At 39.6% G+C, this 17,716-nt stretch overlaps 1 gene segment (V, D, J or C); it reads left to right on the forward strand.

The window, feature by feature from the left end:
- The first annotated feature begins 6,621 nt into the window (after nt 1-6,621).
- LOC124387001 lies at nt 6,622-7,151 on the forward strand. The segment is given in 2 exon segments: nt 6,622-6,661; nt 6,788-7,151. Coding segments are annotated over 2 exon segments (404 nt in total).
- Nucleotides 7,152-17,716: the final 10,565 nt, after the last annotated feature.

The raw sequence follows: 17,716 nt of genomic DNA on the forward strand, positions 1-17,716 counted from the left end.
TTAAGGACATCCGATGAACATGACGGACTTTAGAGAGGTCATACACTGGTGCTATAGTATACACTGACCCACCATCTTGTGGCACCCGAACTACCTGGTATACAGTTGAGCTCCATAGGTCCTGGATTTTATGATGTCCTAGGAACCCATGTTCTCGCAGATAGACCAACTGGCCTTCTGTCAATGGCTGCTCCCTTACCCGCTGGTCATGCTTAGCCTTACGATATTGGGCGGCCGCTTGCAGCCTCTCCGTGCACTCAGCGGCCACTTGAGGCGAGCCTGATGCTCTTCCACCCAATGATGGACCCTACCAGCCACTGGCTCCTGCACGCGGCCCAACAGAAAATCCACAGGCAGTCTAGGCTCCTGCCCAAACATTAAAAAGTAAGGTGTTTCTCCAGTGGCTTGGTGGGGAGTGGTATTATAACAGAACACCACCTGGGACAAACAAGATGCCCAGTCCCTCTTCCTTCCAATGGGCAAAGTCCGCAGCAAATTGTGCATTGTCCGGTTAAACCGTTCGCACTGGCGTTACCGGCTGGATGGTATGCAGTGGTGCGTGACTTACCCACCTGGTAAAGGCTACACAACTGCTGAATGAGCCCGGATTCAAAGTTGCGGCCCTGATCGGAATGGATCCGCCCCGGAACCCCAAACTTATAAAACCACTCCTCCACCAAGACACGGGCCACCGTCACCGCCTGTTGATCCCGAGTAGGGATTGCCACGGTGAATTTACTAAAAATGTCCGTCATTACCAAAACATTTTCTTGCCCAGTGCGAAGGCTCAAGGACTGTGAAGTCCAGGGCCACGATCTCGCTCGGACGGGAGGCCATCAGGTGCGCCATATAGCTCCGAGCCACTGGTGTAGCCTCCTTGGCCTGCTGACACCGCTCACACTGCTGTACCCAGTGGGCTACATTAGCTGACATCCCCGGCCAGTAGCACCGCTGTCGCACCAGCTCCAAGGTGCGCTCCGTACCTTGATGGCCATGACACTGATGTAATTGAGTCAAAACCTCGGGCTGTAATACGGCTGGCAACACCAGTTGCAACACCTTCTCACCACCATCTGAACGGCAGACCCGTCGATATAACAGGCCATCCTGTTCCTCCAAACGGTCCCACTGCCGTAGCAACACTAAAACCAAGTTGGATAACTGTCGCCGCTCTTGGGGCTCTGGGCCTCGCCCTCGGCGCCAATACTTAAGGGCTGCACCAATAATGGGATCTTCCTCCTGCAGTCGCACCAGGTCTGACCCCGATCGACCGGGCATAGCCTGCATGGCCATCACAGCCGTAGCTCCTGCCAGACTGACTCCCTCAGCCCGCCTCAGTAGTTCAGGAACTACTGTCCCCGGTTGACTGTTTTCCACAAACTGTTCGCCAGAAGGCAACCGCGATAAAGCATCTGCATTTTGATTGGCCCTACCTGACCGATATTGCACCTCAAAATCAAAGGCCAGCCGCCCAACGCTGTTCGGTAGCCCCCAATTTTGCAGTTGCCAGGTGGCTCAATGGATTATTATCGGTGCGTACAATGCAGCGATGACCCAACAAGTAGTCGCGGAATTTTTCAGCCATAGCCCATTTTAGGGCCAAAAACTCGAGCCGCATAGAACTGTATGTGGCTGTATTACGCTCTGCTGGGCGAAGACTCCGGCTAGCATAAGCCACCGGTCTAACCTTACCATGCACCTCTTGGGAAAGCACTGCCCCTAGCCCTACATAGCTGGCATCAATCTCCAAGATAAATGGAAGCTCAAAATTAGCATATGCGAGGACTGGCGCAGTGGTAAGCTTCTGCTTCAATGTCCGAAATGCTTGTTCACACGATTCAGACCACAACGCTCCCAATTCCTGTCTCCGGCTACTCATCTTCCCTCTAGCTGCCTCCGCTACTACCCGATGCAATGGAGCTGCTACCTGGGCAAAGCCTTCTACAAACCGCCTGTAGTAGCTCACAAAACCCAGAAAGGTTCGAAGCTCCGACACAGTTTTAGGACATGGCCATTGGGCCACAGCCTCAACCTTCCCCTGGTCCGTAGACACTCCGTAGAATGATATAAAATGGCCCAAGTAATGCACCTCTTCCCTGAAAAAGTCACACTTTTCCAACTTAACCTTGAGGCCAGCGGCTCATAGGCGATCCAGCACCATCCTCAATCTCTGCAGATGGTGTTGCACAGAAGAAGAATAAACAATAATGTCATCAAGATATAACAACACTAACTGGTGTTGCTGGTCGCCAAAGAGCCGCTCCATCAAGCGCTGGAAGGTACCTGGTGCATTACAAAGGCCAAAAGGCATACGGTTCCATTCATATAACCCCCAGGGGGTGCAAAAAAGCAGTCTTGTGGCGATCAGATTCAGCAACCGGGACTTGATTATACCCGCTGGCCAGATCTAATGTAGTAAACCAGCGGGCCCCTGTTAAGGAATCTAATGTCTCCTCAATGCGAGGCAGTGGGAATGAGTCCTTCCGTCTTAGCATTGAGCTGACGGTAGTCTACGCATGCGCAGGCTACCGTCCTTCTTCCTACCAATACGACTGGAGACGCATATGGACTACAGCTTTCCCGGATCACTTGAGTGTCTAAAAGCTGACTAATATGCGTCTTAACCAACTCATATTCAGATGGTGGAATCCGCCTATAACGCTGTCGGACTGGAGTCTCATCGATTAAGAATTTCGTGAGACAGGAGATCAGTACAGCCCAGATCTCCGTCACCAGTGGAAAACACACTCTGAAACTCCCGAAGAGTGCCCTCACCTGTTTCTGCTCCTCATCGGATAACCCGCTCAGTTCTACATTATCGACGTGCCCCACATCCGACGCCGACATTGTATCACAGGTTGCGATCTGAGCCTTAACCTGTGATATCTCGGTCAGCCCGGTAGGGGAATCCACCAAATACACTTCTCGCAACGTCCGAGAACAGTGGTGGGATATAAACGGCATCGAGCACCAACATTAACGATGGGTACCCAAACGGTACCACCATTCACATGCACTAAGGACGGAGAGGCTAGTAACCCAGCCGGCAACCCGGTCTCACGTGGCTCGAATAGCACAATCTTATCACTGAATACCGACGCACAAGTTGCGGTTACAAATTTTAGAGTGCCCCCTGGAATACGACACACTCGCCGCCCACGAATTTTAACATTACCTCCACGCGTGAGAACGCCATCTACTTTTTGGCAGGTTTGGAAAGCCTGAGCCAATTCTGCGTCCTGCGTCACTAGAGGTAGCTCAAATAAAGTGGGTCCGTACTGTCCGAAAAGCTCATGGAACAGCGACTAAGAACATTCATTCCCAGAATGCCGGGAACACTAGTGCTTCCACCTGGAGGGTCACGAACCACCAGTATCCCGCACTTGGATACGATGCGACCACACAGTTCAACATCCAATTCTATATACCCTATGTAAGGGATTTCTAATCCATTGGCGGCTCTGAGCTGCAACCAGTGGCATGACTGCAACTGATCCTGGCCCCATGGTTCGAACCCAGACCTAAAACAGCTCTCTGTAATAGTCAACACCATGGAGCCAGTATCTATCAAACAGGGCACCGAGACGCCTCCAATAGAAACAACAAGGTGCGGGCATGAGGAAATTAAACGAGATGCAGATATGTCATCATAAACACGAGAGCTACGCATACCCCCAACCGAACTGTGGCCCTGCAGCACGGTGGGAACTAGTTTCCCGACTGGTTGGGACAGCTGGACCTACTCAACCTTACGTCATTGGATGCCAAATCGACCTGGGAAGGAACTAAAGAAGCTGGAGAACGTTGCCAATTACATTCCGAGCGAAATGCCCTGGTTGCTGACATCGTCGACAAATCACAGAACCAGGGTGTGGTGAACAACTACGAAAATGGGGACTAGGATTACGGGCTAGAATTTGGGTAAGCTGATCAATCTGCTTCTGCTGTTGATGTAACATTTCCCGTAACTCACCCAATTCTGATGAACGACCCCCATGCAGAGCCCACCCCAGTATCGCCTTGGACCCCACATTGAATTCCCTGCACCAGGGAGCGGACTGGCTTCGCCCCTGGCGCCGCCTGGCATCCCCTCTCGTTCCCAGCGAATAGCTTCCCCTCGCACATCCAACAGTGTTGCAGCAGGCTGACGCCTTACCAATTGCTTTAATTCACGGCGCAACGCATTATCTAGCACGCATTCAATAAATTGATCCCTTACTACAACATCTGAATTTAGAATGCCATGCGGTGACTGTTGTTTCAGCCGGTCAAATAAACCCAACAGCGCAAGGAGAACTCTTGCAACGTTTCCTCTAGCTGTCGCCGTGAATAGAAAGCCTCTTGAAGTACAATATAGGAATCTACGCAACCATATACTTCATACAATGCTTCAATAATTCTTTCTGGATTGTTTCTATCAGTACTCGGTCGATATTTTATTTCATCACGAGCCTCTCCTTCAAGATGGTCTAACAAGAAGAAAGCTTTCTCAGCTACAGACATGGTCCGCATACGCATACATGCCTTAGCTTCTTCGACCCACTCTCCAATGCCTACACCGGACCTACCGTTAAATTTTGGACAGCGCCGTTCTCGAGGAACGAACACAAAACGCTTAACAGTACTGGCATCTAAACCAGTAGAACGAGGCGTTACCGGTTGTGACGCGCTACTAGAGGCTGCGCCAGGATCAGGCACTCCAACCGGGGCCTGCTCCTGTCGCAGTCTCTCATTATCGGCCTTCAATTGGGCCACAAGATCTCTCATTTCCTGTAATTCAGCCTCCATTGCCAAATACTATAAGGGGTACTTACCGATCGAATCTCCACTCTATTGTCACCACTAGAAAAACACAATAGAACAATTTCACAGTGTCTGAGTCTGTACAACAGCCACAAGATCCTGCTGACTACGCCAAATGTGGCATGGTGGGGGGGTGTTTAACCAATACCAAATATGGCAGTAAATTGACTACGCCACCCTGGAAATGGGCCAGGGACCCAAAAGTACTAAAAAAGCACGCAAATACGTAGTGGCTGAGACAGATATCAGACAACAGGAAATATTTCACACAATTTATTCAGAACACATTAAAAATACATGATTCATTTTAATATGCAAAAATTTAAAAGAGTACAATAAATCACAACATCATCCATCCATGCACACTCTTGTTTTACCACTTCAGAACTGGGGACTTTGTCCTGCCTTTTTAGCTAAACACAGCACGCACTCGTGTTCTCTCACAACACCACACCACAAACCCAATTGTGATCACTACAAGTCGACAGCTGTACCACCACCACACACCGCAGACACTGGCTAGCACTGGTACCCCAATTCTGAAGGGAAAAAAACAACAAAATTAGACAAATACACCAACTACACACATACAAACAGCACACTATGATTTATAAAGAACGCTGCCAGAGGAGTTAGCATCACCTAATAATAGCGGCTCTCCTTAACAATTATAGGCAGCACAAAAGCGTCATATAAAACATCACATTTACAAAACAAATCAAATCATACAAAAACCCCAAATAGGAGTTTACAAACAACAACTTCAAAAAAAAACACGAAAGAAAATCAAACAAACAAAGAATAACACAACAGGGCTGACAATACAAAGATATACGATGCAAATACCCCACCTCAGTCAAAACCTTAAATACTCAACACGCTAAGTTTAGCTGCGCTCTCACTAGCCGGAAGCGCTGTCAGTCCGGTCGCGAAGGCAATTCCCCCTTTGTAGAGATATGATAGTTAGTTCATATTATATGCATCCGTTAAGAGGCAGTGAAAAGCGGGTCAAGCCTGGACCAACATGAAGAAATAAAACAACCCAATCTTTACAATCGCACTCCTTTTCATGCGTTCATTACTGCAGCTGCTCAGTAGTCAGTATCGATTATGCAGAAAGGGCGCAAAGCTCAACGACGCCCGAAAAGCCTGCTGCAACACCTTCGTGACACTAATAAAACATACAAGACTTTAGATTTAAAATAAGGGATGCGCCTCGCTACACATAAATGAAACTGATCACATACCTGCCAATAGAACTCACGCCGCTCCGCACACTTGACGTGTACGAGTGAAAAGCTGACAAAGTGTCACTCAACACATCCGCAATGTTCCTCAGCCACACACTGCAAGTTGAAATGAATCTCAAATTACCCTGTTTGACCAAAAAAAGGTTCGGAATGCAACTGCTGCTGATAGCGCTTACCTCGCAGACATAAACACGGCGCACAGGAAGTTACGTCACTTCCGAAACCCCAGATGACGCGCTTGGTGACGTGCGCTTGGTTGCCTATCAATCTCATCCCCTTTTATACCCGTGGAACATACCATTTCCACACAAATAATCAAATTGGTTGATCGCATCACCACATATATATATATATATATAGATTTTACAGTAGATACCTGGCTTAATGCCATTTCATGACATAATCAGCCAGTGTGAGGTCAGAAAACTGCAGCTAGTCAAGAATCTATTAGCAACAATGTAGAAGTCATGTGATGCTGTGGGGTGGAGCTTCATTAACTTTTAAGGAATTTACATAATTGAGCACAGAGAGAACCTAAAATATTTGTATTTTTTTGAAACCATTCATCATGTTCACTGTTATACTGATGTGTCTGTGGCTTTCACTAGGTGAGGTAACACTGACTTTAATTTAAATTTATATATAGCAGTTGTAATAGTAAATATTAGTGAGATATTAGTCTGGGTTGTGGTTAAAATCAGTGAGTTTGTAATATGTACTATTGTCTCTGACAGGTGACTCCATGGCAGATCCAGTAGAGCCACTTGTACCTCAAAAGTTGTAGATGAAGGTGAAGATGTGACTCTGTCCTGCAGCTACAAAGACTTCAGTGGTTCTGTAAACAGACTGTACTGGTACAGACAATATCCAAAATCTAACCCTAAATTTCTCCTTTATATTTATCCAAGTGGAAGCCTTAGTTCCAACGTCCCACCACGTTTGAATGCTAAAGTGGATAGTAATAAAAAACAAGTGGATCTGATCATCTCCTCTGCTGCTGTATCAGACTCTGCTCTATACCACTGTGCTGTGGAGCCCACAATAACAGGAACTCCAGCTGCACTGTACAAAAACCTTCACAGAGTTTTATTCCACTGAAGGCAGATCAACTGATAAAGATGAATCATTTATACACTTTCATCAAACCAGAAGAGTAGATACAGTTTGACAGTTACACAATAAAGGAAATTATGTGATGAAAAAACATAATATTTTAATCATGCACAGAATGATTTGTTAAGATTTATTTCTGGGATTAAAATGCAGTGTTTTTACCAGAAGAATCAGAAGATGACTGAAAATACAATATACCATAAGCCAATGTATAATCAGAGAGATGTTTTTTATCGCATGCACATATACATCCTGAGCAATAATCCAAACATTGGATTAAGTTAATTTTTTATACTGATGTATTTTATACCAATTTGTATAACAATTTAAAATAAAATGCCTGCATGGTTAAATAATAAATAAAATAATATTTTATAATACTTTATTTAAAAAATGAATAAATCAAATTAATGCAATACACTTTTTAATTATATTGATTAAAATTAGTAATCAATTTAATGGGTACAAATCAAATTATTCAAATACAATTTATTAAATGGAAAACATTAAATTAAATAGTTTACATTTGTTAGACCCCATTTGGGTAATACAGATGAAGATATGATCTACTTAACTGCTCTTATTTCAGCATACTGTAACAAATATCGTAATTCCTTCCATCCTTTATTTATTCACTAACTCGATATGCAGAACTGTCAGGAATGTTCTCCTTTCTAGAGAAATTCTTGAAGCTGGACATAAAATGTTAAGGAATCAATAGCACTAGAGTTAGCCGCTAACCAGGAAGTGGCTAGTTTCTAAAGCTAGTGCTATTAATTCAAGATTCTTCATATTTTTCAACTTTTAATTTTACTGCAAGTTGTATCCTGCATGTAACTATGCTTGTGACAAATAAAAAATCTTTAATGTTGAATCGATATCGCTAGCGCTATTGATTCTTTAGCATTTTAATGCATGCGCAACTCTTCTTGAGAAGAGCTGAAGAGAGATGAAAGAATAAGCACATTCGGCCTTAAGTGAAACATCGTCAGTGGTTTGTCCAGTTTCAGGGCTGCATTTCTGTCAGTGTTGTTAGCAAAATTGTCCAAAATCATGGGATCATGAATGCTGAAAAGTACAGGCAGGTTTTAATTCCCATTCATTCCATTCCTTCTGGAAAGTGCTGGACTGGAAGTGGTTTCATTTTTTAGCATCCCTGTATAATCCACACCGGATTGCCTTCCAATAAAATTTCTCACTAATATTTAAATATTACTTCTTATTACTTACATTTGTATCAACTGTATCATACTCTCATACTCTCAACTGCTGTTTTTTGCACATTTATCATTATCATTGTACTATACTGTTTACATGCTGTTTTTTGCACCTTCGACTGCTGCTGTATTATTTTGCACTACATTGTACTGCTTATACTCACTTCTGGGATAGTTTTTTTATTTTGTATAGTTTTTTACAGTTTTCTTGTACAGTACTGTATAATCAAGTATACAGTAGGTTTACTGGTCGGCGCTATATAGGGTTTTATGTCTTGTCTTGTGTCGTCTGTCTGCACTGTCTGTCTGCACTGTTTGCACTAGGTTGCACTCGATGCACTTCATGTAGCTTGTGTTGTAGCTCTATGTTGTTTTGTTTGTTGTTGTTTAGTGTAGCACCAGGGTTCTGGAGAAACGTTGTCTCATTTTTACTGTGTACTGTGTACCACTGTGTATAGTAGAAATGACAATAAAAGCCTCTTGACTTGACTTGACTTGACTTGACATTTAAAGTACTAAAGGGTCTCAAGCAACAGTGAACTTTTGGAACACTTGTACATGTTTTAGACGTGTTTCCAAAATGTGGAATCTCACGTATGAAGGTGATGGTCACTACAGTTTGAAATGTTGTCCTGGCTGTTCTTCTGATGACTTGTAACTACAACAGAATTAAAGGTTTTTGGAATGAAAGTGCTTGTCCGTGCTAATCTCTGTTAATACACTAGGGGGTGACAGAAAGCAATAAACTCAACTACTGATTAAAGGTGTTCTACCATCACTTTGTATTATCTCCTGCCAAAAGAAACAATGTAGGGATTTCACAGTAACAGATGGAAATACTTATTGGGTATACTTTTACACTTTGTTGATAATAATTTTATATTATGAATTATTTCAGTAGAGCCATGAAATATAATCGAATATCCTTTTCAGATCATTATTTTTACTTTGATATTAGACTAACGCCAATATGGCACATTAATCAAAATGAGTTTGATACCCCTAATATAAAATATTAGTTAAAGCTAATAAATTATAATTTTATATCTAGTAGAGTTTCATGAACCTTAAACGATGTTCACATAATTTTTGACAACATTGATCATGTTCAATGTTATACTGATGTGTCTGTGGCTTTCACTTCCTAAGGAAACTTTTTGTTCAATTCAAAATATATCTGTAGTAATAATAGTAGTGTATTGGTCAGTGTTTAGTCTGGATTGTGAAAAATAAAAAACAAGTGGATCTGATCATCTCCTCTGCTGCTGTATCAGACTCTGCTCTATATTACTGTGCTCTGGAATCCACAATGACAGGAAATCTAACTAGGAAAGAAAGATATGACTACCGTCTTAAATACACTGCATTGGGTCCCAATCAAATTTTACACCAAAAACAAAATATTACTACTCACAAATAAAGCACTTGTGGCTGCAATTAATTGAAAGCGCTTGTTGTAAGAAAAAGTGCTAGTCTTTGTTATTCCACTAGGGGGCACAAGAAAGCAGTAAACTCAACTACTGACAAAAATGTGCTACCGTCATGCTGTAATGTCTTGTGCTAAATAAAAAAAATAATAATAATTGTAGGGATTTAACAGAAGTAAATGCTTGTGGATTCTGCATTACATTTCATTGGTAATTCATAATTCATATTATGAGTTATTTTTCAGAAGATTAATAATTTACTATTTGTATAATATTAATTTGCATAATCACAAATCTATTTAATATCAAACATGTTTTTGTTGTCAACCTTGAAAATGGACTAACTGCAATGTGCCCTATTAATCAACCAATTAATTGTTAGATACCCCGGGGTAAAATATATACTAAAACTAAAGTCAATATATGACAGTTTTGTGAATTGAAGTTATTTTTCAATTTGAGTAAAACAGCTGATTCTCCTGAATCTTGACTTGATCACGACATCACAATCATAATATAATATACATAAGTAATGATTCTGCAGCAGCAATTTAAGTATATGAGCCGCACTATGGATGTGCTGTGATGCTGTGGGGTGGAGCTCCATGAACCTTAAAGATGTTCATATAATTGCAAACAAAAAAATACCTTTTTATTTGCCAACAACATTCATCATGTTTATTGTTATACTGATGTGCCTGTGGCTTTCACTAGGTGAGGTATCATTGACTTTTTGTTTCATTATTATAGTAATAATAGCTATAATGAATAGTAGTGAGCGATAAGTCTGTGTGGTCTGAGTTTGAGTCAGAGTTTTGCCTTGTAGCTTTGCCTTGATCATGTAAAGGTTAGAATGTATTTTCTTTTCTCTATAACAGGTGACTTAAGGGCAGATCCACTTCAGAAAGTTGTAAATGAAGGTGATGATGTGATTCTGTCCTGCAGCTTCAAAGACTTCACTGGTACTGCATATCGAGTGTACTGGTACCGGCAGTATCCGAACTCCAAACCTGAGTTCCTCTTTTTTATTTATCGAAGTGGCGGTCGAAGTCCCAACATGCCCCCAAGAATGTCTGCTAAAGTAAATCAAAATAAAAGACAAGTGGATCTGATCATCTCCTCTGCTGCTGTGTCAGACTCTGCTCTTTATTACTGGGGCTCACAGTGACAGGAAAACCAGCTGCACTGTACAAAAACCTTCACACAGTTCTGTTCTCTTGAATGTAGATTAACTGATAAAGATGAATCGCTTATACCTTTTCATCAACCCAGAGGACTGAATACAGTTCGACAGACACCACAAACTGTTTGTGTGTGTGTGTGTGTGTGTGTGTGTGTGTGTGTGTGTGTGTGTGTGTGTGTTTTCAGAGTGTATTCAGACCCACTTCACTTTTTTCCTTTTTTCGGGTTTGGTTTCTTGCAGCCTGATACTACAATCGTTCAAATAGATTTTTTTTTGGCGTATGAATATATTTATATTTACACACACACACACACACACACACACACACACACACACACACACACACACATTGAATGTCTTTTTATTGTACAGTTGTTCATATTTCATACAAACACAATGGTGGAGCATTATGAATGAACTTATAGCGCCCTCTAGAGCAATGGAGACATTACCGTTTTTCTCAGTTGCTTTGAAACGTTTCTCAGATCAGAAATCAAATTCTCAAAACTACTCGTTCAACCCCTACGTTATTTAGTCATTTGTGCTCATCATAAGAACATTTCTTGTTGCTTTGATCAAATTGCAAATGCTTTTTTACATTCATTAAATTGATTGTGTACACGTGTCTGCTGTTTCCTACATTATCAGTTGTTTATGTAATGTTGATTAAAATGTATTATACTGGTTTTAACTGAATAGTTTTAACCCCCAAATCATCTCAGCATCAGTTCAATGCATAAGTCATTACATGCAAAATGGTTAAACCAGATGTCATCATCTAAAATTTTTGTTCAACCTATTTTTATAAATGTGTTGGATTGATGAATTGTGCAGATGAATCTTGAATATCACTGATGAAGGCGAGTGAATACAGACAGAGCGAAAATGGATAAACATTTAAAAACAAACAAACACTTGTATAGTACAGTAAAAGTGTGAATCCGGTCTGGTCTCTTGCAATCAACATAAATATAATATGCATTCAAATAAATGAATTTGTGCTGCTGAAATTCATAGATGCCAAACAGAAGGGAGTCAAATATTGTGCATTTTTAGTCACTGTGATCCAAATCATAGTTCATATCAAGAACTGACACTCACAAAGTAAGTTCATTCTGATGGGAATGAGATTTTCATTGACACAGATACTTACCTTTGAGAGATGAACTAATGAAGTACATACTTTTGCAAGAAATTCAATGTTTTGTGCAGTTTGTACACATTGTTTTGAGAATACACTTAATGGTTTGCAAATATTAAGGATGATTCAAGAAATGCTCCAAAGCAACTGAGAAAAACTGTAAAAGCAAGCATACATCAAATATTGTATACCTCCATAGACATTTGGACCAGCATCTTTTCCTAGTTTCACTTATTCTCGAATTTCTCTCATTCTCTAATTCCTTTCATTCCACAGATTCTATCATGCATACATCCAGATTGTGTTTACCTAAACTTAAACTTAAACACTTGTGTTATGCGCTACTCATTGCTTACATTATAACTGTGAAAACAATTCTGTTGTTGTTGTCAGATTTGACTTGAAGTAAGCTGTAGTAGAACCAATAGGTGGTGCATTATACAATCCTAATTCCAGAAATGCTGTAACACTGTGTAAAATGTAAATAGAAACAGAATTTGCAAATCTCATAAACCCATATTTTATTCACAATAGAACATAAAATAAAACATATCAAATGTACTATTTTAAGTCAAAAAATCATTTTTAATTTGATGGCTGCAACAGGTCTCCAAAAAGTTGGGATGGGGCAACAAAACTCTGGAAAAAGTTCATTGTTCAACTAAATAGGTTAATTGACAACAGGTCAGTAAAATGATTGGGTATAAATAGTGTCTATTAGAGAAGCAGAGTCTTTCAGAACTAAAGATGGACAGAGCTTCACATCTCCAGAATTCATTGTCTGTAAACACAGTTTGCCATGTCATCAAATGCAGGTTAAATCTCGATGATGCAAAGAAGAAGGCAGGTGTGAACATGATCCAGAAACGCTGCCATCCTCTCTGGGCCAAAGCTCATTTACTGGGCAAAGTAGAAAACTGTTCTGTGGTCAGATGAATCAAGTTTTTTATTTTGTTTTGGAAACTACGGGCATTACATCCTCGGGACTAAAGAGGATAGGGATTATCTGGCTCGTTCTCAGTGCTCAGTTTAAAAAGCAGCGTCTCTGGTGGTATGGGAGTGAATTGTTATAACTTTATGCTTGAATACTTTTATATGTGGACCCCTTTCAGTGTCTTTAAATGTTTGTTTGCTTTCTGTTCTCGTAATACTGTACAATTGCAATTTAAATTCTATCAGGAATGAAAGTTGCTGCAGCACTGGGACTCTATTATCTGTAAATTAGGGTTTTCTGTTAATTAAAAAAGCTATTATGCATTTTTTTAGATGACTACAATTAAATGTGACACTGCCTTTGAGACAAACACTGAAATAAGAGGTTTTAGATATGTTACAATATTCCCAATTTTTTTTTCATTCCCTGATTTTTATCATTTCTTGCATTACTTCATTTCTTTAATGCACCGTTCACTTTGTATTTAGCCTATAATAAAGATAATTAAAGTTGTTGTTGTCAGATTTGACTTAAAGGAAGCATTGTAGAATCAGTAGGTGGTCCATTGAATAATATGCACAGTAGCCTATACTGTTATAAAGTTATGCTTGATTACTTTATATGTGGCTCCCTTTCAGTGTATTTATACTTATTCTTCTTATACTTTTTTCTTCAACGTTTTAGAGACCCCTTAATCCTTTATACTTGCAACATACATTTTATAAGAAAAGATATGAAAGTTTTATAAAAGTTTTCGCCGTCTGAAAAGGATTACAATTGCAATTGCTTTGTTATTTTACTAGCGGCAAAAAAGCATAAACCAAACTAACAAACCTTTTTGTTAGACTATTAACAAAAACCTGCTGTTTAAATGTGTTGGTGATGTTTTGTAAGTTTAGGATATATAATCATAAGTCAGTTACAAAAAGTTCAGTCTGTCAAGAATCTGAGCAAACCTGTAGATGTTGTGTGATGTGGGTGGAGCTTCATGAACCTTTTATGATGTTCACATAACAGAGCAGAGGTATATATCTGAATATTTTCTTTCATGTAAAATTATTTATCATGTTCACTGTGATACTGATGTGTCTGTGGAGTTCACTAGGTGATGTAGAATTGACTATTTGTTCAATTCAGATGTTTTAATAATTAATGGTAGTGAATGATTAGTCTGTGTAGTGATAACATATCAGAATGTGAGTCTAGTGAAGTAACTTTGCATTGATTGATTAAAGTTTTCAAATACAATGTTCTCTTCTCTATGACAGGTGAATCCATGGCAGATCCAGTGGAGCCACTTGTACCTCAGAAAGTTGTAGATCAAGGTGATGATGTGACTCTGTCTTGCAGCTACAAAGGATTCAGTGGTTCTGTAAACAGAATGTACTGGTACAGACAATATCCAAAATCTAAACCTGAGTTCCTCCTTTATATTTTTGAAAGTGGAAGTAAAAGTTCCAACATCCCACCACGCCTGGATGCCACGATTAATAATTTTAATAAACAAGTGGATCTGATCATCTCCTCTGCTGCTGTATCAGACTCTGCTCTATACTACTGTGCTCTGTTGCCCACAGTGACAGAAAATCCAGCTGCATTGTACAAAAACCTTCACAGAGTTTTATTCTACTGAAGGCAGATCAACTGATAAAGATGAATCATTTATAGCCTTTTATCAACCCAAAAAAGTAGATAAAGTCTCACACACACAAAACACACACACACTTTTATTTTTTTATTTTATTATTATACAGTTGTTAATTTTTTTTATATATATACAAATACAGTGGTAGATAAAGTGTGAACGAACTTATAGCGCCCTCTAGAGCAATGGAGACATTTGATAGCAAGCATACATCACATCCTGCATATAACCACAGACATTTGGACAAGCAATGAAGTCTCAGTTTAAATTAAGGAGATGATTAAGAGATCATTAGTCAATTATGTCCTGGAATGCAACATGATTCACTTCCTCTCATTACCTCATTTCTCTCAATCATTCATTTCTTTCAATCCCTGATTGGGTTATTCCCCAATGTCTCTCATTCCTTAATTTCTCTCATGTACACATATTTAGACTATGAGAAAATATAAAATATAATTTAAATATTATTATTATTTTTTTTTAATGTCATGATGAGGTCATGTTATTAGCCATAAACTCCATTATGGTGAAGAAAACAAGTTTGTTATTGTTGTTGTCAGATAACATTTTAAGGAAGCTGTTGTAGAACTAACAGATTATCCATAATATAATATGCAAAGTTTATTGCAAAGTATATATGCAAAGTATATTGTTCTAACTTTATGGTTGATTACTTTATATGTGGCCTCCTTTCAGAGAATTTTCATTTTTGTTTGCTTTCAGTTCTCCCTCAACGTCTGTCTTCTTATAATCCTCTATAATTGCAACTTAAATTCTATCTAGATAAAAGTTTGGGTCCAAAGAGAATTAAAACGGCAAAAGTGGGTGCTGCATTATCTTTATATAACAGAGTTTGCTGTTAACTAAATTAAGCATTAGGTGTTTTTTTGCTACATTTAAACGCAACATAGACAATCATTGATATGACAGGCACCGGAAAATTCACAAGCAAGAATTGTATGTTCAGATTTAGATATTACATGTAAAAATATCCTGATGTAGTTCTGGCTAAAGAAAGAATAGGATTTCACATTTGGAGTCTAAAAGTGACCAACTGAATTTAGAAAAATAAAGCAAAAATCAAGTAATCTTCTATATAAATGTGCTAATGCTGTAAGAATTGTTAGTTGTGTAAGTCCAGAAAAAAAAATGTCATCTGTCAAGAATCTGTCAGCAAAACTGAAGATGTCATGTGATGATGTGGGTGGAGCTTCATGAACCTTTAAGATGTTCATCTAATGCAGCACAGATACAGATAATGTTCTCTCAACTAAAACAATTCATCATGTTCAGTGTTGTACTGACGTGTCTGTGGTTTTCACTAGGTGAGTTACTATTAACCTTTTATTCAGCTCATGTACATCAGTAGTTATAGAAAATCAGAATTGAGTCTGAATTTTTGCCTCAATCATGTAAATGTTAACATATTTGTTCTCTTCTCTATGACAGATGATTCCAGAGCAGATTCCAGAGCATTTTTACCTCAGAAAGTTAAGAAGTAGATAATAGTGAGGATGTTATTCTGTCTTGCAGCTACAAAGACCTCAGTGGTTTTGTAGATAGTCTGCAGTGGTACAGGGGATTTCTTAAATCTATACCTGAGTACCTTCTTTTTACTTTCTCTACTTTCTTCCATTCCTTAATTCTACAATGCACTACAATCCTCTAAACCCAGTTTAGGATTAGTTTAGCACTCACTGTTCACAACATGCACTGTTCTTTTAATGCCATTCAAACTTCTGCTGCTTCACTGATTGTGGTGGCACTGCACTGTCAATTGAATTTACCTTAGACCTTCTGTTGTATTAGCAAACTATTACCCCTATCACACCCCAACACTGTTTTTTCCAATGAAGGGCCAAAGATCTAACTTAATTGAGGGCCATGTGCCAACAGTAAATGTTTCATTATTTCAAACTGTATTGTGTTTCAACTGAAGTTGCCATGATTCCACTCATGTATAATGAAAGAATACTTATAAAAAAATAACAACAACTGTAATCTGCTAAACTAATGAAGTTCATTGAAACTTACAGTACAATAAAAACACTTTTTACACCCATTTATAGTACAATAGAGCTCAATCTGGAACTTAAGGCAAGTCAACTGGACGCCTTTCTGATTAGATCGAAACATTTCACTGCATCATCAGAGTGGCTTCTTCAGTCTGAGGGAAGTTGGCAGCATGACACAAGTGTGTATTCTCCAGGGTCTAGGATACTCCCCTCCCTGGATAGTCTCTTTAAGGGACAAGGGGGATGTCAGAGGGAGGTGTCAGGAGTAAGGGTTGTCGTAGGATGAAACGACCCCAAAATAGGAAAGTAATGGGAGAGTGTATAGAAATGTTATAGGGGTAACAATAATTAAATTTTGTTTTATACTTCCATACACTCTCCCCCTTTTCTGCTTCTCGGGGGTCATTACATCCCATTGACTCCTGACATCTCCCTCCCCACTCTCGCCTCCCCATTTTTCCCCTAACAAATTTGGGAAATCCTGTCAACTTCCTTTAGACTGAAGAAACTGCTCAGATTAGTAGTGAAACTTTTTGATCTAATCAGAAAGAATTTCAATTCTATCTATCTATCTATCTATCTATCTATCTATCTGTCTGTCTGTCTGTCTGTCTGTCTGTCTGTCTGTCTGTCTGTCTGTCTGTCTGTCCTACCCACCCACAATACCCTCAGTAAATGACAGATAGCTTATAAAATGCCTCCATCTTGTGTCTTTTATATGACAATGAAAATGATTTTCTCAAGTAATATGTGTATTTCTGTCTGGGATAAATCCATCTATCCATCCATCCATTTATCCATCCATCTATGCATTCCACTTACAATTCCCCTTAGGAAATTACTGTACACATCACACATAATAATAAACACTATCTAATGTGTATTATATGACATTGAAAGCGTTTACAGTTTTTTTTTCCCAGTAATATGTGAATTGTCATCCATCCATCCATCCATCCATCCATCCATCCCACTAACAATACCG

Source organism: Silurus meridionalis, chromosome 6, assembly GCF_014805685.1.
Source record: "Silurus meridionalis isolate SWU-2019-XX chromosome 6, ASM1480568v1, whole genome shotgun sequence".
Taxonomy (NCBI): domain Eukaryota; kingdom Metazoa; phylum Chordata; class Actinopteri; order Siluriformes; family Siluridae; genus Silurus; species Silurus meridionalis.